Here is a 24423-nt window from a genome sequence, read left to right on the forward strand (position 1 = left end):
AGACAAACAGGAAGGAAATGTGAACATTTCATTAATATTCATTTTAAAAAGATTCACTGAACACTTACTACATGCAAACAGGCACTCTACTAATTAACAGCCATTTCAGATTTTCAGAGTGCAAAGGGCCTCAAGAACAAATGATTTATTTTTATTTTTTTGAGACAGGGTCTTGTTCTGTCTCACACCCTGCAGTGCAGTGGCATGATCACCGCTCACTGTAGCCTCCACCCCCTGCTCCAGAGCTCAAGTAATTCTCTCACCTCAGCCTCCACAGTAGCTGAAACCACAGGCTTGAACAACCACGTCTGGCTCATATTTTTATTAATTGTAGAGACCGGGGTCTTGCAACATTGCCCAGGCTGGTCTGGATCTCCTGAAACTGCCTTTGCAAAATTATAACTAAGGAAACTATAGCAGTGAAAGAAATCAGACCTAACCGACTCCATTTTGCTTCTAACTTTTAAGCTGTCTTTGTTCATTCCTGAGCCCAGGCTGAACCAAGTTAGGAAGGAATTCAGTTTATGGTTTGACTCTGAAACAAAATTGGTAATATCCCTTTTCCAAAAAAACTGCTTTCTTGCCTGGGGACTAGTCTGCCTTTGCAGGACTAACAGATTAGCTACAAGATTAGAAATTACAGTTTAGAGGTCATGTAGCCTCTGGCTCCAAGTGTCTGAATCTCCCCAAATTGGTCCTGGGGATAACATCACTATTGTAAAATCTAAGATAAGTGCTTGACATATTTTGCAGACCCTGCTTTCCATGGATCAGCTGAAACCACCCAGATTGGTAATTTGGCCCAATCAGTTCTGCCATCCTACCCAGGCACAGAAAACAGCAAGAAAAACTCACTTCTACCCACTATGAGTCCATCTCCAACCTGACCCATCAGCACTCACTACTTCCCAAGCCCCCATTCGCCAAATTATCTTTAAAAAATTTGATGACTGGTTGGGGAGACTATTTGAGTAAGAATAAAACTCCAGTCACCTGCACAGCCAGCTCTGCATGAATTACTCTTTCTCTATTGCAATTCCCCTGTCTTGATAAATGGGCTCCCCATCAGCAGCAGGCAAAGTGAATCCCAATATTGGGTGGTTACACTTCTAGGCTCAAGCAATCCTGCTGTCCAGCTTCCCAAAGTGCTGGGATTACAGGCGTGAGCCACCACGTCCAACTAGAACAAATGATTTCTTAAAAGCAACTCAGATATTTAAATATTATTTAAAACTGTTTCTAGACAAATCGGAGTGACTTTGGGACAAGAATATGGTCGCGGGACTTTGAACTCAGGCAGTGAAGACACCTATGAGCCATCAGTGGGGTCCTACGGCAGACGCGGAACTGTTCTGCCTTGCAGGCGAAAGTGTGGTCAGCTATATCGGAGCGCCATGGGGGCCTGAGTGGCGCATCTGCGCAGGCGCCGGGCTCCTAAGTATACCCAGGAACTGACCCTGATCTCTCTTTTCGCGGTTAGACATGGTAAGTGTGAGTCTGTCGCTGCTGTCCTGATGGGTTGGTAGCAGACAGGGTCGGGTAGGGTTGAGTAGGGTTAAGCACACTGGTCACCTTAGGATTGGTTTCCTGGTGCTGGAGAATGATTAAGACACAGGCCTTGGAAGATTTTTTGAGTGTGAAATATTACTCAGCATTTTTTTGAAGACCTCGCGGGCAATGCCGCTTCTGATTTTATCCAGGCCTTCTGTAGGGAGGACCTGTTAGAGTTGAGCAGCCCGATTTCTTAACCCCTCTAAAAAGCTGGGGCTGACTGGTGGTTTTTTTTTTTTTTTTTTTTTGGAGGGGGGTGTCAAAAATTTATTTAAAATCGTTAGTGATGTGGTCTCGCTTTAAGATTTTTAGTGGGATCAGAGGAAAATTCGGTACTTAATCACTTCTGGTAATCTTCACGACCTATTATAATGACTGCTGTGTACTCTCAATGAGGAAGATATAGATAGGAAAAGAACTAGAGCCGCATCACATGGGGACTTCTGCAAATACAGAGACTCGGATTAAAGGTGGAGAAGATGGAGCTAAAGGAACTACTTATTTAATACATTTGAACAACTTTTGGGGTACTTAGAAGGTGCTTTGAAACCTGCATTTGGTTAAGCAAGAATTCGCTTGCAAATTAAGGGCTAGTTAGATTTAAATATATATATGCTCTCTGCCACATGTAAACCATAAGTTGTCCTGAAATGATAGGCTTTGATATTCTATGGTGTTTATTTTTTACTTACCTTTTTGAATGAAAAGTGAACAACAAGCAATGCTGGTGGTAATTTTTTGGGTCAATGATGAGCTGGCATGTATTCTGAATCTAAAGTTGATTATTAATACTTTAGCTCTAGAATTACTCTGAGACCTGAAAATTACCTGAATCGTGACTAAGATGGAGCTCGAATGACTTAAGTTCTTTTTTGTTAGATACAATTTTTTTTTTTTTTTTTTGGTTTTGTTTTTGAGTCAGGGTCTCCCGTCGCCCAGGATGGAGTGCAGTGGTACAACCTCAGTTCACTACAGCCTTAATTTTCCGGCCTCAAGAGATCTTCTACCTCAGCCTCCCTAGTTAGTTACAATTTTTAAATGGAACATTTTCCTATTACAAAATGAAACGAAGTGAAAATTGAGATGTATGTTGACTCTATGCTGTGGGGCAGAAGAACATTGTAGAGGTAAACATTGATGGATTGCTGCTTTTTTATTTTGAAAGGGCACTCCACAGAAGGATGTTATTATCAAGTCAGATGCACCAGACACCCTATTATTGGAGAAACATGCAGATTATATCGCATCCTATGGCTCAAAGAAAGATGATTATGTATGTATGATTTTATGTTGGAAAGTTTATTTTAAAGAAGTGTGACAGTCATAAGCAGTGATACAGTATTTATTTTTTATGTCTTAAAATGGCATCCAACTCCATGCAGAGAACTGAGGATGTGCTTTGCCTTTGAACTTCAGTTAAGTGTGCTTTGGACTCTGAGATTGTGGGCTTATTAGAATCGCAGTATTCACTTATACTGAGAGGGCTTGCCAGACAAAGTAGGTAAGGGTTTGAGGTACAAAACGGGTTTCCCTTTTTGTTGTTAGGAGTAATACTTTCAAGGTCAATGATGTTTTGGCATGTATTATCTGAATCTATTGCTGATGTGTAATAACACTTTAGCTCTAGAATTACTCTGAGACCTTGAAAAGTTTTACCTTAAATTTTAAATTTTGAGGAAAACTCTCTGGGACAATTTTAGCAAAAGTAGTAAACAACTTAGTTAAGAGTAAATGTTTTCCCTGTAGTATCCAAACTCAGTTGTCTTAAGCTTATCTACCTATTTGTCGGATGTATGTATTAATTTTTTACTTAAGTGTTAGGTTCCCATAACCTTGAAAATACTCTAGTAGCAACGTTGAAAATACTCTAATAGCAATCATGGAGTTAAGGCCATATGGATGGGGCTGGACTCATTTCTGCCTTTATCTGCTATCTATGCCCTGAATTTGGGTTAGTAACAAATTAAAAATGCACCAACTGTTAAAAAAAACTTCTTTTTTTCTTTTTGGGAGATATAACCTCACTTTGTTGCCCAGACTGGAGGACAGCGGTGCAATCTGGGTTCACTGCAACCTCCACCTCCTGGGTTTAAGTGAGCCACCTGAATAGCTGGGATTACAGGCACATTCTACCACGCCCAGCTAGTTTTTGTGTTTTTGGTAGAGACGGAGTTTTGCTATGTTGGCCAGAGTGGTCTCAAACTCCTGACCTCAAGTGATCTGTCTGCCCGAGCTTCCCAAAGTACTGGGATTACAGGCAGGAGCCACCACCCAGCCACAAAACTTCTTAAAATGTAATGCATTGTTGAGTGTGGGAAAAATTTGTTTCTGGAATCCTAATACTAATTTTCGTCTATCATTGATTAGCCACTGTTTTATCTGGGCATAGACATCTTTAGAATGTTTAGGGCATTTTGATTTTTCATGAAGTTATATAATTTACTAATATATAATAAGTTTTGTACAGAGTCCACGTTAAAATAGATGTCTGATAAATATAGTATAGGTACTCGGAAAGAAATACTGTCCCTGAACTTCACTGATGAAAAAGGTAGACGCTTTTCTGTCTTTGGCTCATGGGAGAAACTAATGCCCTGTTTGTATTGTCAGTCATAGATGAACTAATCCTGTGCTTCTCAGATAATTGTTTTTTTTTCTGATTAATAGTTGTGTCTGAAGATGGCTTCTAACATTGAGCGGCACAAATTTTAAACTCAATACTGATTAGTACCATTAAGGTCAGGAGAGGTAAAAATAGCAGCATGGCTAATAAGTTAGCTTTGTATTTGATCTCTTCATAACCAGTTATCAGTTCAAACTGACACATTTAAGAAATTGTGTATTCTTTTAGGAATACTGTATGTCTGAGTATTTAAGAATGAGTGGCATCTATTGGGGTCTGACAGTAATGGATCTCATGGGACAACTTCATCGCATGAATAGAGAAGAGATTCTGGCATTTATTAAGTCTTGCCAACATGAATGTGGTGGAATAAGTGCTAGTATCGGACATGATCCTCATCTTTTATACACTCTTAGTGCTGTCCAGGTAAATACTAATTAAAATTGCGACGATCTTGATAGTGTGTTCTCTTACTTCAGAGTTGGAAATTGAAACTATTAGGATTTGGTCAAAAAGTTTTGTTACAAGTGAAGCTGTCCTACAAGGTCAATGATGTAATGGCATGTATTAGCTGAATCCAAAATTGATGTGAGTTTCTAAAATTACACTGAGACCTTGGAGGGTAAAATTTTTATCTTCAGTATGTGTAAATACTGTTAAATAGATAAGTGGATCTATTTGATTTTGGTATTAGTGAACATCTACCTGGTGGTTTAAAGTCTTTCTGTGCTGGGTGCTGAGGTGGGAAGATCAGGACTTTGTGTGTATATGAGTTAGTATAATTGAGCATCTTGGAATGCCAAGTTAAAATTTATATGTAGAAAAATTGTACTTTAAAGATTTGGGTTTTGATAATATCTAATTTTATTCAATAACAGGAGAGTCTGCATATTTGAGAAAAGGCTATACACAGAGACAAAAGGACTGCTTGGCAACTTAAAAAGAGTTGAGCATAAGATCATTAGAATAAACCTGAAAGGGGTATTTACCTAATACTTGTCTTTTTTGCAGATTCTTACACTGTATGACAGTATTAATGTTATCGACGTAAATAAAGTTGTGGAATATGTTAAAGGTCTACAGAAAGAAGATGGTTCTTTTGCTGGAGATATTTGGGGTAATGTCAGATTTAGTCCATTCTACCCAAAATACCAATATTAAAATGTACTGGTTTTGCTAGTAACCAGTTTATAAGTTTTTCATCTTTTCAGGTCCCACTAAGCAGCTGGTCTAACTGGAGTTAATGGTCTGCTGGAACTTCCAGCATGCACTGTGGTAGTTATATCAGCATACAGGAGCACTGGAACAGAGGGGGCCAGTCTAAAAGATAAGGTAGGTGGAATTTTTTTTCCCCAGTATTTGGTGGCTTTGTAAAGTTTTTTAAAAACTACTTGCTGGAAAGGGAAAAAACTTTTAAAAAAACTTTACAAACTTGCTGAATATTTGAGTGGAGGGAGGGAATAGAATTTTATTTGATAAATGTAGATAATCTCTGCTTTAGGGATGAACACAGTGCAGGCCAGAGAGACCAGCTGCTTCATGGGATGTGAAAAATCTACTTTTATAAAGTAGGGTAAGTTTACTTGCATTATTAGACATTGACTAATACTTTTGGTTCTATTGATTTTCTTGTCTTTCTGGGCATTCTTTAAGCAACTTAAGATAATTTGCTGTTACTTTTTTGTGGCAGGGTCTTGCTCTGTCCAGGCTGGAGTGCAGTGGTACAATCACTGCCCTCTGCAGCCTTGACAGTCCACGCTTGTGATCCTCAGGCCTCAGCCTCCTGAGTAGCTGGGACTATATAGGCTCATACCATCACAGGCAGAGATTTGGTTGTTTATTTATTTATTTTTTGGTGTGGGGAGGCAGAGTTGCTGAGGTTGCAGAGCTCTGTTGCCCAGGCTGGAGTGCAGTGGTGCAATCTTGGCTCGCTGCAACCTCCACCTCCCAAACTCAAGCAGTTCTGCCTCAGCCTCCAGAGTAGCTGAGACATGCACCACAACACCTGGCTGGCTTTTGTATTTTTAGTAGAGATGGGGTCTTCTGGCCTCATGTGATCCTGCTGCCTTGGCCACCAAAAGTGCTGAGATTTCAGGCCTGAGCCACAGTGCCCAGCCCCAGCTAATTTTTTAAAAAAGTTTTTTGTAGAGATGGGGTCCCGCTTTGTTACCTAGGCTAGTCTCAAACTCCTAGGCTCAAGTGATTCTCCCACCTCAGCCTCCCAAAGTGTTGGGATTATAGGCCAGAGCTACTGTGCCTGGTCAATTTGCTGTTATTTTTGACAAAGGAATTTTCTTGGGAAGTAAAGGCACTTTAGATTTAGCTTTCCTCCTGACCTCCCTAAAGTAAAAGTTAAGCTTGAACTCAATTTAAAGTAGTAGTTTGCAAATAGTTTGTTTTTAGATGACTCAATGTATGATTTCGGTAACACCTGCCTTGATTTGATCCTTTTATTGTAGGAGAATGATACAAGATTTCTCTTTTTGTGCGGTGGCAACCTTGGCTTGTTGGTAAGCTTTGAATATTTGATTGGAAATGATTAAAGTTCAGGGAATGCTCTGATTTTTTTTTTTTTTGGTCTGCTGAATACTCTGGAATTTCACAAGGCTTTTTTTTTTTTTTTTTTTCTGTTTGTAGGGGAAGCTTGATGCTATTAATGTGGAAAAGGCAATTGAATTTGTTTTATCCTGTATGAACTTTGACGGTGGATTTGGTTGCAGACCAGGTTCTGAATCCCATGCTGGGCAGGTAATTTATTAACACAGATGAAAATTTATTGTCATTTTGGAAGCAAGTGTAGTGAAATAGGAAAATGGGTTATTTCGGTGTTTGTCAAATACACCTAAAGTTAATGACTGTAATATGGCATCTTACATAAGAATTGCTTAGTTGCTATCATTACTTTGCTTTGTATACTATATACCTTTCTCTGTCAGTGGATCCCTCTGACCTGAGCAAACATAACTGGGTTCGTAAGCACCAAAACACATTTTTTTCCACTAATTTTTCAATAACCATACAGATAAAAAAACACACACACACATTTTTCTTTCTGCCCTGAGATAAATGATGAATCTCCTTTCTTGTGTCAGAGAACACTGAATATGTGAATAGCTGTGATTTACTAACCATGAAGAAATTTTGACAATAATATTTCAGTACAGAATTGCATACTAGTAATAGTTTGCTTGGTTTTGTTCAGATATGTGGTATTAATACGTGTTTGGAATTTTAAGTGTCAGATCAAGAAGAAAACCTTAAGATATAAAGTAGTGTTTTAGTAATTTGAGTAGTTTTATCACTTTTACTGTCAAGGAATTATTATACACATATACTTTATGTCTGTAATTTTAGATCTATTGTTGCACAGGATTTCTGGCTATTACAAGTCAGTTGCATCAAGTAAATTCTGATTTACTTGGCTGGTGGCTTTGTGAACGACAGTTACCTTCAGGCGGGCTCAATGGAAGGCCAGAGAAGGTATTGTTTGATAAGCTGTGTTCTGCTGGCTTTAGAACCTTGAGTGAATGCTGCTGCTTTGTCTTGCCTATTTCAATGTTGTAAATTGGCCATTAACTTATTTATTACCTTTCCCTCTTGCAAATTTTCAGTAATACGTCCTACTAAAAGACTCCCCTTGGCAAAAGTAGAGCCCCATGAGTTGAAATACTCATTGATCCTGATGTCCATTTCCAGACAGTCTTGTACAGGAATCTCCATGTTTAAGGACAGTTGGTTTTGGCAAATTGGATTTTTTAAAAATTAGGCTACAGAATTTTTGTTTGCAATCTTCTTATTTAACGAATACCCAGATAATTTGGTTTGGAGAGAGGATTATTAAATTTTCCTCCACATGATAGGTCTCTCTGTATCAGGTCTGTAAGGGACAAACAGTGAATACTCATTTGCAACTTTGTAATTTTCCTGTAGAGCAAGTGCAGCCATAAGCGGTAAGAAATGAATGGGTATGACTGTGTTCCAATTAAAATTATTATGGACAGATATACTCATATTTCATATGTCAGATTTTTTTTTTTTTTTTTTTTTTTTTTTTTTTTTTTTTTTTTTTTTTTTTTTTTGAGGTGGAATCTTGCTCTGTTGCCCAGGCTGGAGTGAAGTGGCGCCATCTCATCTCAGTTCACTGCAACCTCTGCCCCCAGGTTCAAGCAATTCTCCTGCCTCAGCCTCCCGAACAGCTGGGACTACAGGCGCATGGCTAATTTTTGTACTTTTATTAGAGATGGGGTTACATCATATTGGCCAGGCTGGTCTCGAACTCCTGACTTGGTGATCCACCTGCCTCAGCCTCCCATACTGCTGGGATTACAGGCGTGAGCCACTGCGCCTGACCCAGGACTACTTTTTAATGATTTACAAATGTAAAATCTATTCCTACACGATAGTCTAGATTTGACTTAAGGATTGTAGCTTGCTGTGCCCCTGCCCTCTGAATGGGACGTGATGGCACAGTAGCTGGGATTACAGGCATATGCCACCACACCCATCTAATTTTGTATTTTTAGTAGAGATGGGGTTTCACCATGGTCAGGCTGGTCTCAAATCCCTGACCTCAGGTGATCCACCCTCCTCAACCTCCCAAAGTTCTGGGATTATAGGCATGAGTCACCATGCTCGGCCTGTATTTTTATTTTTAAACCTCAGGTTTTCTGAATAACAATGGGCAGAGAAACACCGGCAGTTGCTGTCTACAATAGAGTGGAATAAAAAACCTGAGGAACTGTCAACAGAAAAATGGGTGGCCGGGCCTGCATTTGCTCACAATCTAGGGCAGTTTCTAATGGGTCTATGCATTATTCAGGGATCTCATTAAAATGCAGCGTTGGGTGGGATTTTCTTCCTTACAGACTTATGTCACCATATTTTGAAGAGCTAGGGTTTAGTTGAATTTTAAGCAGGTGTGTACCCACCTGGACAGTGTGGGTAGAAAAACAACTGTACCCATGGATTTCATGATTATACTACTAGCTTCTTGGTTAAGGGGCTGAGTTAGGCATTCGTTGCAGAAAGAAACAAGGTAGATGCATGCTTATCAGTGAGTACTGAGATATTTAGCATGGTTACCTATGAATTGGAGTTTGGTCTCTTCTTACCCATTAATTGATTATCTTTCATTCTAAGCAAGTATTTCATACCCTGCATGTCAGTATATCCCTGGATTTCGTCCCTCCACATGGTTTGACACTTAGAACATCAGATTACCTCAGAGTGACACTTAGTCCACTTTTAAATTGTTCTCAAAATTAGGGAAATAAAAGAGAATGAAATTGTGGCAACTTTTTTCCCTCCTAGTTACCAGATGTATGCTATTCATGGTGGGTCCTGGCTTCCCTAAAGATAATTGGAAGACTTCATTGGATTGATAGAGAAAAACTGCGTAATTTCATTTTAGCATGTCAAGATGAAGAAACGGGGGGATTTGCAGACAGGCCAGGAGATATGGCAAGTAATATTTCTGACATATTTGTATAAATTATTTCAGTGTCGCATTCCTTCATGGTTCCATGGATTTCCAGGGTGGTATTCCAAGTGTTGCTTTGAAAGCAGTATTTTTTTCTATTTATTGTAGAATGTATGAAGGATATAGAACAATCTTAAAGAAATGTCTTCTCGCCTATTGCTAACAAAATTAGTATATGGTAAAGGTCAGGTATTAATGATTTGAAGTTAAAGAAGTTTTCATGTTGTAATCTGTATATAAATTCTTTTTTAAATAGGTGGATCCTTTTCATACCTTATTTGGAATTGCTGGATTGTCACTTTTGGGAGAAGAACAGATTAAACCTGTTAATCCTGTCTTTTGCATGCCTGAAGAAGTGCTTCAGAGAGTGAATGTTCAGCCTGAGCTAGTGAGCTAGATTCATTAAAGTGAAAGCTGCATAGTATAGTTTTGCCATTTTAACATTTCTGTATTTGAAGTGCTTATTAAATCTAAAAATGACTACTGTTAATATTTTGTACATTGTGTTAAATTAATTTTAATAAATTATATAATTATACATACTGTAAAATAAAGACCTGTATTTTATTTTCTGCTTTTTATTCTGAAGTCCTGTTATTCTGACTACAGTTTTTTGTATATACTTTTGTGTCTGTTATTTATGTTCAGTAACTGAGCTAACGTAGAAGAACTCTAGATTTCTACTTGATTTTTCCCCCATGTATACCTTCCATGTGTTCAATAGCAAGTTGATGTAAAATGATTTGTCAACAAGAATGTTAACTGATGAAAGTGGATAGAACCCATACATGAATTAAATGATGCACAAAATAAATGGCTGTTGAAATTTGGAAATGATTCATAGGTTTGAATATGGTTATTCTGAATTGGTCACAGACTTAGGTTAAATGGCAGTCTACCATCTTAAAATGGGGTTGTGATTCGGACTGTACATGTTTTTTTAGCATTTTATATATCAGAATTACCCAAGGAAGGGGTTATCTTCAAATAAGGAAACACTAACAGTTAAGTTGATGGTTGCCACAGTATTTTTTTGCACCTATCTTTTTCTTAAAAAGCTAAAATGGGTACAATTCACTTTTTTTTTTTCTTTTGAGACAGTCTGTTGCGCAGGCTGGAGTGCAGCAGCACGATCTCGGCTCGCTGCAACCTCTCCCTGCCGGGTTCAAGCAATTCTGCCCCAGCCTCCTGAGTAGCTGGGACTACAGCCTCACACCACCATGCCCGGCTAATTTTTTTGTTATTTTAGTAGAGACGGGGTTTCACCATTCTGGTCAGCTGGTGTCAAGCTCCTGACTTCGTTATCCGCCCTCCTCGGCCTCCCAAAGTGCTGGGATTACAGGCATGAGCCACCACGCCCTGCCTAAAATGGGCACAATTACTCTTTAGGGGTTTACAGTTTTGGTGAAAATGAGGTATTCTCTGTTTTTAAGTTTTATTTTTTAGAGACAGGGTCTTCCTTTGTTTCCCAGGCTGGAGTGTAGTAGTGCAGTCACAGCTCACTGCAACTTTAAATTCCTGGGCTCAAGCAGTCCTTCCACCTCAGCCTCTTGAGTACCAGGGACTACAGGCACCTGTCACCATGCCCACTATGTCCAGCTGGTTTTTTAATTTTGGGGGCACATAGTGTCTTCCCCAGGCTGGTCTCCTGAGGTGGAGTGATCCTCTGGCCTCAGTCTCCCAAAGTGCTAGGATTACAGGCAGGAGCCACCGTTCCCAATCTGAAAATAAGGTTTTTTGATGGAAATTGTGATTTTCTCAAGTATGTTTGGAATATCCTGTGCAATAATTATTCCAAGAACAGAGACGTTCTTGAGGACTGTTGCCATTGCATGTGGGTAAACTGCTGTGCATAACTGGTTTATTGAGATACTCAACAGGGACAGGATTTCAGTAGTGGTGTAAGTTAATGCCTTCTAATGACTTCTATATGACAGTATCCAGATAATTGCATCATGTTTAATTCATGGATCTCTGGTAAGTTGGTACTATTGGCCTTATTTAAGGAATTTTCTAAAGGTCACCATTGCAAAGCTGGAGTTTGAACTTCTAGTGTGCTATTAACTGATTTATATGTTAGAAACCACAGTACTAGAAATTGGTGGATGGGGAACTGTTAACTGGGAAATTCTACCCAGTTAGTCTTTCCCTGTTTCGTACTCTACTATGCACACGGCCATGTGCACACTGTCTTGTGATAACTAGATATTTCCTATATTTGGTCACAAGATCAACTTTAGGTGAGTTATACTGTGAGCATTACATGTTCTCATTGTGTCAAAGGCACTGGGTGTACTGTGTTGGGTGGTTTCTACATTTCAAGATAAGCTAGTATGCTTGGATGTGTGGGAAATGCATGTATCATTTTGCAATAAGGGAGATTGGGTGCTGTGAGAATAATGGGACTAACAAATTGGGTGGTAATTGATGGGCCTTGCAGAGTTCTGGTCAGTCTGATACCTGCAGGCTGAGGAGGTTCCAGTGAGGTTCATGTGGAAAGTGATGGGTTTGGGAATGGCTGGAAGCAGGGTCGTAGAACTGAAGCACGTGAATCCATGTGGAAAGCTGAGGCTGCATGCGCCTGCGCAGTGCAGCTTAGTGCGTCCGCGCGCAGTTCTCCCGCCCTTTCCAGCTGCGCAGCTTCTGTAGTTGGACTACGCGAGGGGGCGCTCAGAAACCTCGCACTTCTCCGGTCAGGGAAGGTTTGGGAGGATGCTGAGGCCTGAGATCTCATCAACCTCGCCTTCTGCCCCGGCGGTTTCCCCGTCGTCGGGAGAAACCCGCTCACCACAGGGTCCCCGCTACAATTTCAGACTCCAGGAGACTCCTCAGAGCCGCCCTTCAGCCCAGGTGGTCTCTGCATCCACCCCTCCCAGCACGTCAGGAGCCGCGGGCGACCGGAGCAGCAGCAGCAGCCTCCCCTGCCCCGCGCCAGGCTCCCGGCCAGCTCAAGGCAAGGAGTGGTTGGGTGGAGGAGTCTCCTTGAGGCTAGAGGCCGGCAGTTCATGGAGGCTCAGGGACACGTGCGTGGTGGTTACCACAGTGAAGTTCAGTTGTGGTTTGGTTGGGGCGTGAGATCAGAGTGCCCTGGGAATTTGGTCTGGGTGATTAGAAGCCTTGACTTTTCAAATTGGTTCTATTGCAAGACCTTGATTGTGGATGGCTCAGTTCTGAGGAAGGCTGAAGTATCCCATATAGCGTCCCTCACAGTGTCTGACAAACGACAGTTTGTGCGTGAGTTTGCTGATAGAAGTGGTGAGCTGATCTTTGATTGCTGAATTTAATTATCCAAATCCTGCTAGGGTGGGGTAAAATAGAATAAATTGAACATTTCATCTAATTCAGGAAAATAATATGTTTAGTATTAAAAGATGTGGGCTGGGCGGTGGCTGACGCCTGTAATCCCAACACTTTGGGAAGCCGAGGTGGACGGATCACTTGAGGCTGGGAGTTCTTTCTACACCAGCCTGGCCAACATGGTGAACCTCCCAACCCCATCCCCCATCTCTACTAAAAATACAAAAATTATCTGGGTGTGGTGGCGCATGATTGTGGTCCTAGCTGCTCAGGAGGCTGAGGTGGGAGGATGGCGAGTCCAGGAAGTCGAGGCTGCCGTGAGCCGAGATCGCGCCACTGCATTTCAGCCTGGGTGACACAGTGAGACTCTGACTCAAAACAAACAAACAAAAAAGATGCATGTCCTTCAAATCATTTATTATTTTACTAGTCTCTATTCATGACAAAGCATCACCATTTTTCACACACGATTGCAACACAATGGTAAAGTAACAAATACCAACTCCAGTGGTCATTTTTCAGTTCATCTCATGTGACCTTTCTGCTGCATTTAATGTTCTTAATTTCTTTATTTTTAGAAACAGAGTCTCGCTGTGTTGCCCAGGCTGGTCTCAAACTCCTGGCCTCAAGTGCTCCTCCTGCCTTGCTCTCCCCAAGCATCGGAATTACAGGCATGAGCCACCACTGCCTGGCCTATATTTAATGTTCTTGACTGGTCTTCTCTTAAACTCTCTTAATTTGGCTTCCTTGATTCCACTTGCGCCTGTTTTTCTGCTACCTCCTAGAGAATTGCTATGCTCACCTTTGTTCCCGAATTATGGGCATGTCATTAAAGCTTTTTTCTTCCTAGGCCACTTCTACCTAGATGTGAATGTCTCCACAACTCAGATCTCATCTACACTCCAGCCTTATTTCAGACTGTCTTCTGAAGTGTTTATTGATGGACTAATGGATACCTTAAACTCACTATATGATTAATTAAATTCCTCTCTGCATTTTTTTTTTTTTTTTTTTTTTTTTTTTTTTTTTTTTTTTTTTTTTGAGACAGAGTCTTGCTCTGTTGCACAGGCTGGAGTGCAGTGGCATGATCATGACTCACTGCAGCCTCAAATTCCTGGGCTCAAGCGATCCTCCCAACTCAGCCTCCCGAGCAGCTGGGACCAAGGTGTGTGCCCCTACAGACGGCAATTTTTAAAATTTTTTTTATAGAGACAGTGTCTTCCTACGTTGCCCAGACTGGTCTCGAACTTCTAGGCTCAAGCGATCCTCCTGCCTCAGCCTCCCAAAATTATGGGATTACAGGCGTAAGCCACTGCACCTAGCCCTCAAACTCCTAAGTGTTCTTCCGTCCTTCTAGCTTACTTACTGTACCACTTACTTATGTCGAAAATGATCTTATCATGTCCCTTGCCACTTAAATCAGTAGACCTGTATCTGCAGGTAAAAGATCAAACTCTTTTGAAGGATAGCCAAAGCAATTGGGATCGGTTTCTAATCTTTACAGATTTATCCCCCATCATTTCTTAATATTTATCCTCCTTTCTAACAAAGCTGAGCTACTTGCAATTCCTCTAAAGCAACATGTATGTTCACATTGTCAATCTAATCCCTCTCTTCATCAGATGCTTTGTCACCCACTTATTTTATCAGTAATGATAACATTCACTAATTTATATACACCTACTTTGTTCTGGCTTCTTACTAGGCAGATGGTATCTCTGATCCTCACAATAATTCTGCAGAGCAGATTTTTTTTGTTCCTGTTTTACAGATAGAACCAAGGCCCAAATAGGTGAACAAAGGTCCAAATTATGTTAGCAGCTGGGGATAATAATCTGCACTCTCAAGGAACTTAAGGTTCAGTAGAGAAGACAGACTTAAAAATCAACAAATACACATTTAAGAGATAACTGTATTTGAGGTATTTACAATTTTTGAGGTATTTATACTTAAAGTATGGGGACAAAAGTGGGAAAAGACGTTTCACAGAGTAAGTGCGCCTTGAACTGGTCTTGAAGAATAAGTATGAAGAAGAATGCCAGCCAAAGGGAAAGAGGAGAGAAGCTGGAGTGCATTCTTGAGAAAAACACATGCAAAGGAAAAGAAGATTCATGTAAAACTGCAAATAATTTTGCTTGGCTGGAGCAGGAGAGTGATCTATGTAGATAAACTTGGATGTAGATATAGTTGTGAGAATTAGATCTGGGAGACAAATTTCGCCCAGAGACCCCCATGTTCAACGCGAGGTCTCTGGTTTTGGTGACTGGATAGATGGTAGTAGTGGTTTCTGATACTGGGAATTTCGTAGGCAAAGCAACTTTCAGAGGGAAGATGATGAGTTCTGTTATGGACATGCTGAGTGTGAAGAGCCTGTGGGATATCCAGATATTTATATTAAGATAATTGAATATAGGAAACTAGGGCTAAGAAGAGAGAAACTTGAGGGAAATATAGATTTGAAAGTTACCAGTATGTTGGGACCAGAGTGAGGAATATGAAGATTATATAGCAAAATAGAGGTCAAGGAAGTAGGAGGAGAATTAAGACAAGTGAATGAGTTTCAAGAAAGGGTATATAGTCTAAAAGTAGTCTGAGAACAAGAAACAGCCTTCTCCATCTCCAGTTTCCCCATCTAAGTTTCTGGCAACTACTCTCTTCCTTAGCTCCCTAAAGCCTAGGAATGCTGGCCGGGCGCGGTGGCTCAAGCCTGTAATCCCAGCACTTTGGGAGGCCGAGACGGGCGGATCACGAGGTCAGGAGATCGAGACCATCCTGGCTAACACTGTGAAACCTCGTCTCTACTAAAAAATACAAAAAACTAGCCGGGCGAGGTGGCGGGCGCCTGTAGTCCCAGCTACGGGAGGCTGAGGCAGGAGAATGGCGTAAACCCGGGAGGCGGAGCTTGCAGTGAGCTGAGATCCGGCCACTGCACTCCAGCCCCGGCGACGGAGCGAGACTCCGTCTCAAAAAAAAAAAAAAAAAAAAAAAGCCTAGGAATGCTAATGGAGCACATTTTATGCTGGTTCTTTATGATAACACCCCTACACCCTGTCGACACCTTTGCAAATATTCTCTTTATCAAATTATCCCAGTTTGAGTGTATCATTAATTCCTGCTGGAACCCATATAATGAAGTTATATTTTACCCTGTGGTGAGTATGGGGAGACACATGGGAATTGTAAGAAAGAGAGATGCTGATCAGATTTGTTTTTCAGAAAGATTACTGGTGATGATTCGAAGAATAGATTAGAGAGGTGTAATACTGGAAGCAAGGAGAAGTAGGAGACTTGCACAAGGACCAAAGAAGATACAGGCTTAAAATGGGCTGGGAGGAGTAGAGAGGGATTTAAATTTTAGTGATGTTAAAAAAAAGAATTCTAGGACTCAGTCACTGAATGTTAGGGTTCATGAAGGAGGAGTTGAGAATGTCTCCTAAGCTTATGACTTGAGTGACAAGGGACAAGCTGGTACAACTGACAATACTGATAATAAAGAATTAATTTTGAGGGAAAGATAGAGTTCATTTCTGGACATTTAGAATGCTGGGAAGATATCTAAAGGTTTATGCCCAAGAGATAGATACAGTGTTCTAGAGCTACATCGTCTGATAGAATATTCTGTGATAATAGAAACATTTCATACTGATGCTGTCCGATATGGTAACTAGTAGCCATATGTGGCTTTTGAGCATTTGAAAATGTTGCTAGTGTGACTGAGGAACAGAATATAAATTGTATTTAATTTTGATTTAGTTAAATACTCACATGTGCCACTTTATTGAACAATGCAGGTATAGAGCTGAGAATGGTTTTTGCACTTTTGAAGCATTAAAAAATCAAAACAATATTTTGTAATATTAAAATTATATGAAATTTAGAATTCAGTATATAGAAATAAAGCCATTTTAATTGAAACATAGCCATTCTCATTTATTTATGTATTATCTATGACTGCTTTTCTATGATAGTGTCAGAGCTGAGTAATTGTTACAGTGATTATATGGCCCACAAAGCCTAAAATATTTGCCATCTGGTCCTTTATTTAAAAGTTTATGGGCTGGGCATGGTGGCTCATGCCTGTAATCCCAGCACTTTGGGAGGCGAAGGCGGGCGGATCACCTGAGGCCAGGAGTTTGAGACCAGCCTGGCCAACATGACAAAACCCTGCCTCTATTAAAAATACAAAAAAAAAAAAAAAAAAAAAAAAAAAAAAAAAAAAAAGGAAAAAACCAGCCAGGTGTGGTTGTGCACGCCTATAATGCCAGCTACTTGGGAGGCTGAGGCAGGAGAATCGCTAGAATTTGGGAGGCGGAGGCTGCAGTAAGCTGAGATTGCGCCATTGCACTCCAGCATGGGCAACAAGAGTGAAACTCCATCTCAAAAAAAAAAAAAAAAAAAGTTTATGCTGAGGCATGGTGGCTCATGCTTGTAATCTCAGTGCTTTGGGAGGCTGAAGTGGGAGGATTGCTTGAGGCCAGGAGTTTGAGATCAGCCTGGGCAACGTAGCAAGACCCTGTCTCTATAAAAAAAAAAAATTAACTGTGTGTGGTGAGGTGCACCTATAGTCCATAGTTACTCAAGAGGCTGAGGCAGGAGGTTACTTGAGCCCATGAGCTTGAGGCTGCAGTGAGCTGTGATCACACTACTGCACTCCAGTCTGGGCGACAAAGTGAGACCTTGTCTTGATAAGACAGTAAAATAGACTGGGCACGGTGGTTCCCGATTATAATCCCAGCATTTTGGGAGGCTGAGGTGGGAAGATCACTTGAGCCCAGGAGTTTGAGACCAGCCTGGGAAACATGCCAAAACCCCATCTCTACAAAAGTACAAAAAATTAGCCTGGCATGGTGGCATGAGCTTATAGTCCCAGCTACTTGGGAGGGTGAGGTAGGAGGATTGCTTGAGCCCAGCAGTTCAAGGCTGCATTTAACCAAGATTGCACCACTGCATTCCAGCCTAAGCTACAGAACGAGAATCTCACACAGAGACAAAAAGGAAAAATTAAAAGTTTAGCAACCCCTGGTTTACAGTTTAAGAGAGTAGTTACAGCTATATACAAAGGCTTGAGAGTTGTCAGAAAATAGATGTTAATAGAAACAAAGAGGAGAGATGAGATGTCTGGAGATGCATAATGTTGATTTGTGAGGGAAAGCTTAAAAGTGTAGAGCCCTGGAGGCCAAAAGTTAAGAGGCAGAGGAAAAAGGAGATGGCAAAGGAAACTAAAAGTGGTTTAAAGAGAATTCAAGGTAGAGAGTTGTGGAAATCAAAGAGAATAGGAGAATAGAGCCCAAACATTTTAAATTTTATTTTAGAACTTCTGTGTGCCAAGAGGCTATGCTAGGTTGTTTATGTACATTATTTAAAAATTTTATGACAATCCTGTAAAACAGGTAATATCTTACATCAGTAGATAAGTACCTAAATAAGGAACTGAAGCCAGTTGAGTCTAAAACTCTACAATGCCATTTGCATGGGGGAGAGAATTTCAATGAAGAAATCAACAGAAGAAGGTTAAAAGAGGTCTAATAATTATTATACAAATGAAACATATGTCTTAGTCTGTTTTCTGTTGCTTTTAACAGAATACTTGAAACTGGGTGATTTATAAAGAAAGAAAACATATTTCTTGGAAGTCTGGAGGCTGGGAAGTCCAAGGTCAAAGGAGGCACATTTAGTGACGGCCTTTGTGCTGTTGGAGTCCCTGTAGAGTCCTGCAGTGGTACAGGGTATCACATGGAGAGGGAGCTGAGAATGGTAGCTCAGGTCTCTCCTCCTCTTCTTATAAAGCCACCAGTCCTACTCTCGTGATAACCCATTAATCTATTAACTCATGAATGGATTAATTCCTTCATGAAGGCAGAGCCCTCATGTCCCATCACCTCTCAAAGGCCCCACCTCTCTCCTGCCACAATGGGGATTAAATTTCAATGTGAGTTTTAGAGGGGACAGATATTCACACCTTAGCAACATATCTGGTATATTTGAAGATTAAAGGGTAATTTATGATTTTAGCCAGAGTGGTTGCAGTGAACTTGTAGAGGCAAAAGCTATATTAGCGTATTTTCATATATTTATCAATATTGTCATTAATTTTGTCATAATCTGTGTATTTTTAAAAATCATTTTCACATGAAGTTTTATAGAAAGTGAACATAGTGGCTGGGTACAGTGGCTCACGCCTCTAATCCCAGCACTTTGGGAGGCCGAGGCGGGTGGATCATGAGGTCAGGAATTTGAGACCAGCCCAGCCAACATGGTGAAACCCCGTCTCTACTAAAAATACAAAAATTAGCCAGGCATGGTGGCGGGTGCCTGTAATCCCAGCTACTCGGGAGGCTGCGCTGAGGCAGGAGGATCGCTTGAACTGAGGAGGTGGAGGTTGCAGTGAGCCAAGATCATGCCACTATACTACAACCTGGGCGACAAGAGCAAGACTCTGTCTCAAAAAAAAAAAAAAAGAAAAAGAAAAAAGAAGAAAGTGAACATGGTATAAATTATAATGATTAATACATCATTGCATAATTCAAATATTTAAGAATTGACTGTTAATTTTTCAAATTTAGGTTCATACTTTGGAAACAAAAGAGCTTATGCAGAAAACATAGTTGCATCAAACCTTACTTTTGGTGCAAGCTCATCTTCTGCACGAGATACTAATTATCCTCAAACACTTAAAACTCCATTGTCTACTGGAAATCCTCAGAGATCAGGTTATAAGAACTGGACACCACAAATGGGATATTCAGGTAAAATAAGTGGAAGATTAACCTAGATGATCTTTTGAAACTTAAAAGTTTTGTAAATTATAAATTAGGGTTATTGAGTTCATTTGAATTTATCTATAACGGATATGAATGAAAAATAAATACATTAGTTTACCTCTATCCAAAATTTGAGTCTAGATTAATAAGGCAACATAGTTTCTGATATTGTTTGGTAATAAATGCAGGTCTACATTATTTTAACCATTCTGACAGAAAACACACAAGAAAGAGAAACCTCTCCCTTTTATACGTGATGTCATTTAAATCTAAAAGTTGACACTGATATTACTAGTGAGTGGTTTTTTTATACTTAAATTTTAATTTTTATCTAAATCGATGAGATTTTCTTGAAGAGCAGATAGATAAAATAGGTTTCCATGTATAACAGTTTTCTAAGGTATATACAACAGAATTTCTTGGTTACAGGGTGTGTTATGTAAATACATATATTTACAAGATAATGACAAATTACTTTTTAAAGTAGTTCTACCAATGTATAAATGGTGGTTAAGTTTATATTAGATCTACAGAAGTCAGTTTTAGCACTGTAGTAGAATATGACCTTCTGTTTTTGTTTTTTTTTTTAATTTTTTGAGACAGAATCTCGCTGTGTCACCCAGGCTGGAGTGCAGTGGTGTGATCTCTTCTAACTGCAACGTCTGCCTCCCAGGTTCAAGTGATTCTTCCGCCTCAGCCTCCTGAGTAGCTGGGACTACAGGCGCTTGCCACCACGCCCAGCTAACTTTTGTATTAACAGAGATGGGGTTTCATCATATTGGTCAGGCTGATCTTGAACTCCTGACCTCATGATCCACCCACCTTGGCCTCCCAAAGTGCTGGGATTACAGGTGTGAACCACCGCGCCTGACCCTGACCTTTTTATTTTTAAGTAGAAAATAAATACCAAGTTCCAGTGGAAATTCAACAGACATACAAAAGACATCTCTAAGGTTCTAAAAATACGTTTATGCTGTTATCTCTCTGTTGTAAATAACATAATAATGAGCATCCTAATGCATAAAGCTTTTTTCTGAGTCTCTTATTATTTCCTTAAAGCACACCCCTAGAAGTCAAATTACTGAAACACAGGGAAATTACGGAAATTATCTTTTTTATTTATTTATTTATTTTAATTACCATTTTTTGTTTTGTTTTTAAGACGAAGCCTCATTCTGTTGTCCAGGCTGGAGTGCAGTGGTGCCATCTCGGCTTGCTGCAACATCCACGTCCTGGGTTCAAGTGATCCTCCTGCCTCAGCCTCCCAAGTAGCTGGGATTACAGGCGTGCGTCACCATGCTTGGCTAATTTTTGTTTTTTTAGTAGAAATGGGGTTTTGCCATGTTGGCCAGGCTGATCTTGAACTTCTGACCACAAGTGATCTGCCCACCTCGGCCTCCTAAAGTACTGGGATTACAGTTGTGAGCCACCACGCCTGGCCAAAATTACCATTTTTTAAGGATCTCAGATATACTGCCAAATTTCTTTCGAGAACTGGGCCAATTTTTAATTGCTTCAGTAGTGTATAAGGAAAGCCAATCTTACTCTATCCTCATCATTACTAACTTCTAAAATTTATTATGATTATTGGCTAATTTAATGATCATCATCAACATCATAAGATTATTATTAGCCAATAATCATAATCATAATAAATTTTATTGGTTAATTTATTGGTTATTATGGTATGCTCTATTAACAATGTGTAAGAGTCCACTTCAACATTTGATATTGTCAGACTCAGTATTTTTCAACCTAACAGTTGTAAAATACTACCTATAGTCTGAGTTTGCATTTTCCTAATTACTAGTGAGATTATCTTTTTCTGTACTTTTGGGCTATATATCTTTAATAATATTCCGTGAAATTAATGTTCATGTCTTTTACTCATTTTTCTTTAGGCTTATTTTCTGGATTTGTAGCAATACTTTATATATTCTGAATACTAAATATTTTGATGCCTTCTCTGTTTTTTCTTTGTTGTTGTTGTTTTTGAGAAGGAGTCTCGCTCTGTCGCCCAGGCTGGAGTGCAGTGGTGCGATCTCGGCTCACTGCAAGCTCCGCCTCCCAGGTTCTCGCCATTTTCCTGGCTCTGTCTCCCAAGTAGCTGGGACTACAGGCACCCGCCACCATGCCCGGCTAATTTTTTGTATTTTTAATAGAGATGGGGTTTCACCGTGTTAGCAAGGATGGTCTCGATTTCCTGGCCTTGTGATCTGCCCACCTCAGCCTTCCAAAGTGCTGGTATTACAGACATGAGCCACCGTGCCTGGCCTTTTCTGTTAATTTCTATGTTTCCAGTTCTTTTTTTAACTCCGATGGGTCATTATGTCTAGCTGTGTGCCAATATCACACCATCTTTAACTTTATGATAAGTCTTGATATTTTGTAGGACAGCCCTACCACCATTACCCTCCACAGGCCACCTTATTTTTCTTTAGAGTAGTCTTGGTTCTTCTTGGCCCTTTGCTTTTCCATATCAACTTTGGGCGAAGTTTTCAAGCTCCACCAAAAAACACATTGAGGTTTTGATTGAAATTATAGTTATACTGAACCAACAGATCCTTTAGGGAGAATTGAAATAAGAGGCTAACTGGTATCTATAGATTGCATTATTTTGTACTCTTGATTAAGAATTTCCTCTACAATGGATGGTGGACATTCATATGGGATGCAAATATTTTAAATTTTAAATTTAAGATTTATATTTTAAATCTTAGAGATCCATTTATATGCTCAAATGATCTTGTCACCAATCTGTCAATCATATTTCTTCCAAGTCCCAGCCATCTAGGTAAACCATTATCAACTGCTTATAAATGAATCTAAATCTGTACTTCTGGCCATCTCTCATTCCAGACATGGTAAGCAACCAAACGTACTTCTAAAAATTCTGCCCAGATGAGAGATCAAAATGAACAGGCCAAACTTGGTGGCTCATGCCTATAATCCCAACACTGGGAAACTAAGATGGGAGAACTGCTTGAAGGCAGTCCAGCATGGGCAAGAAGTGAGACCTCATCTCTACAAAAAAAGTTAAAATTTGCCAGGTGTGGTGGCATGACTGTCGTCCTAGCTACTCAGAAGGCTAAGGTGGGAAGACCACTGGACCTCAGGAGTTTGAGGCTGCAGTGTGCCATGATTTCATGCCATTGCACTCCAGCCTGGGTGACAGAGCCAGACCGTTTCAAAAAAAAAAAAGTCAAAAAGTATAAGAAAATAGTAATGAATATAGAATATCTCAAGCAAGGAAGGAGGAGTTTCTTAGCAGAAAAGCAGTGGAAGAAATTATACAGGGAAAGATTGTCTATGCAAAATAGAAATTTTGAGATAACGAAAATATCAAGATTAGTAGCAACTGTAAATTACTGTCATTGATTTACACAATTCTCATTAAAACCTTAAGACCTAGTAAACATTGTATAAAATGATGTAAACATCTCTAAAAAGGAAACAATATAGATAACAATGGATATATTAAATTATGTTCAGTTTCAGTAGTACTTTTAAAAATACAGATTTAAGTGGCAGTCCATTAAATTAGCCAACAATCATAGTCATAATGAATTCTAGAAGTTAGTAATGATGAGGATACAGTAAGATTGGCTTTCCTCATACACTATTGATGGAATTAAAAATTAGTCCAGTTCTCAAAAGAAATTTGGCAGTATATCTGAGATCCTTAAAAATATGGTTTGTTTCAGTAATTTGAGTTCCAAGGGTGTATTTTAAAGAAATAATAAGAAAACCAGAAAAAAGCTTTATGCATTAGGATGCTCATTATTATATTATTTACAACAGAGAGATAACAGCATAAATGTACTTTTAAAACCTTCTAGGAAGTGTCTTCTGTGTGTACTGAATTTCCACTGGTACTTGGTATTTATTTTCTAATTAAAAATAGGAATGTCTAAATGATGAATTGATGGGTGCTGACGAGTTGGTGGGTGCAGCACACCAACATGGCACAAATATACATATGTAACAAACCTGCACATTATGCACATGTACCCTAGAACTTAAAGTATAATAAAAAAAAAATAGGAATGTCATATTCTATTACAGAGCTTAAACTGACTTCTGTAGGTTTAATATAAACTTAATCACCATTTATAACATAACGTTCATGGGGGAAAAGGTTTCTGAGACCTGAACACATAGATTTTTAAGTGAATCCTTAAGTTTACTGTTGACTCAGATAGCATAAATACTTAAGTTTTTTGTGGGCATTGTAATAGAAAATGGAAGAAGAAATGAATCCAGGTCAGGGAGGGAAAAGAGGGAGGAAAAGGAGTTACTTAAAAGATTGACAAGGGAACAAAAGACTAGTTTGCATCTTTGAAAATAAAATTTTAGAAATTTTGGTCTGAAAAAAAAAACAAAGAAAAAATACATTTTAGTCTGACTTTTTTCATATGCTAATAATGCCCTATATTTGAGTAATTTCATTTACTTTATAAAACACTTCTATATGATTGCATTAATTCTTATAATAATCTTGTGAAAAAGTTTGGTATTTCTAGTTTATAGATGAAGAAATGGTCGTTTTAAAAGTTTAAAAAATTTACCTGAGCATTCATAGTTTGTAAGGCACAGATCTCAAGATCAGTAATGTATGTAATGGTTCATAGCACCAGCTGTGGAACTAGACTGCCTGGGTGCAAATGCTGTCTCTACCAGTTACATTGGTGCCTCAGTCTCCTTATAGCTAA

The 24423-nt window shown here is 39.5% G+C and overlaps 2 protein-coding genes across 2 annotated transcripts in view; both read left to right on the forward strand.

Moving 5' to 3' along the window:
- The first annotated feature begins 1376 nt into the window (after positions 1–1376).
- On the forward strand, positions 1377–10487 carry RABGGTB (Rab geranylgeranyltransferase subunit beta). The gene is made up of 8 exons (XM_017851590.1): positions 1377–1485; positions 2717–2824; positions 4403–4600; positions 5186–5332; positions 6812–6922; positions 7529–7654; positions 9485–9634; positions 9910–10487. Exons 1-8 carry the CDS (start codon positions 1483–1485, stop codon positions 10048–10050), a joined length of 984 nt encoding a protein of 327 aa, XP_017707079.1. The 5' UTR covers positions 1377–1482; the 3' UTR covers positions 10051–10487.
- A 1763-nt stretch (positions 10488–12250) lies between these two features.
- MSH4 (mutS homolog 4) overlaps positions 12251–24423 on the forward strand; it is a 122669-nt gene continuing 110496 nt past the window's right edge. The window contains exons 1-2 of the mRNA XM_017851591.1: positions 12251–12606; positions 19514–19696. Of these exons, the coding sequence (XP_017707080.1) occupies positions 12366–12606; positions 19514–19696 (424 nt within the window). The 5' untranslated portion in view covers positions 12251–12365. The remainder of the gene's footprint in view (positions 12607–19513; positions 19697–24423) is intronic.

Source organism: Rhinopithecus bieti, unplaced genomic scaffold (genome assembly GCF_001698545.2).
Source record: "Rhinopithecus bieti isolate Rb0 unplaced genomic scaffold, ASM169854v2 scaffold_34297, whole genome shotgun sequence".
Lineage (NCBI taxonomy): Eukaryota > Metazoa > Chordata > Mammalia > Primates > Cercopithecidae > Rhinopithecus > Rhinopithecus bieti.

Excerpts from the sequence above, each read along its gene's own strand:
- RABGGTB (XM_017851590.1), top strand. Across the intron at positions 2,825-4,402 it reads GCTCAAAGAAAGATGATTAT|GAATACTGTATGTCTGAGTA; the intron begins GTATGTATGATT and ends GTATTCTTTTAG. Across the intron at positions 5,333-6,811 it reads TCTACCCAAAATACCAATAT|GGGAAGCTTGATGCTATTAA; the intron begins TAAAATGTACTG and ends TTCTGTTTGTAG.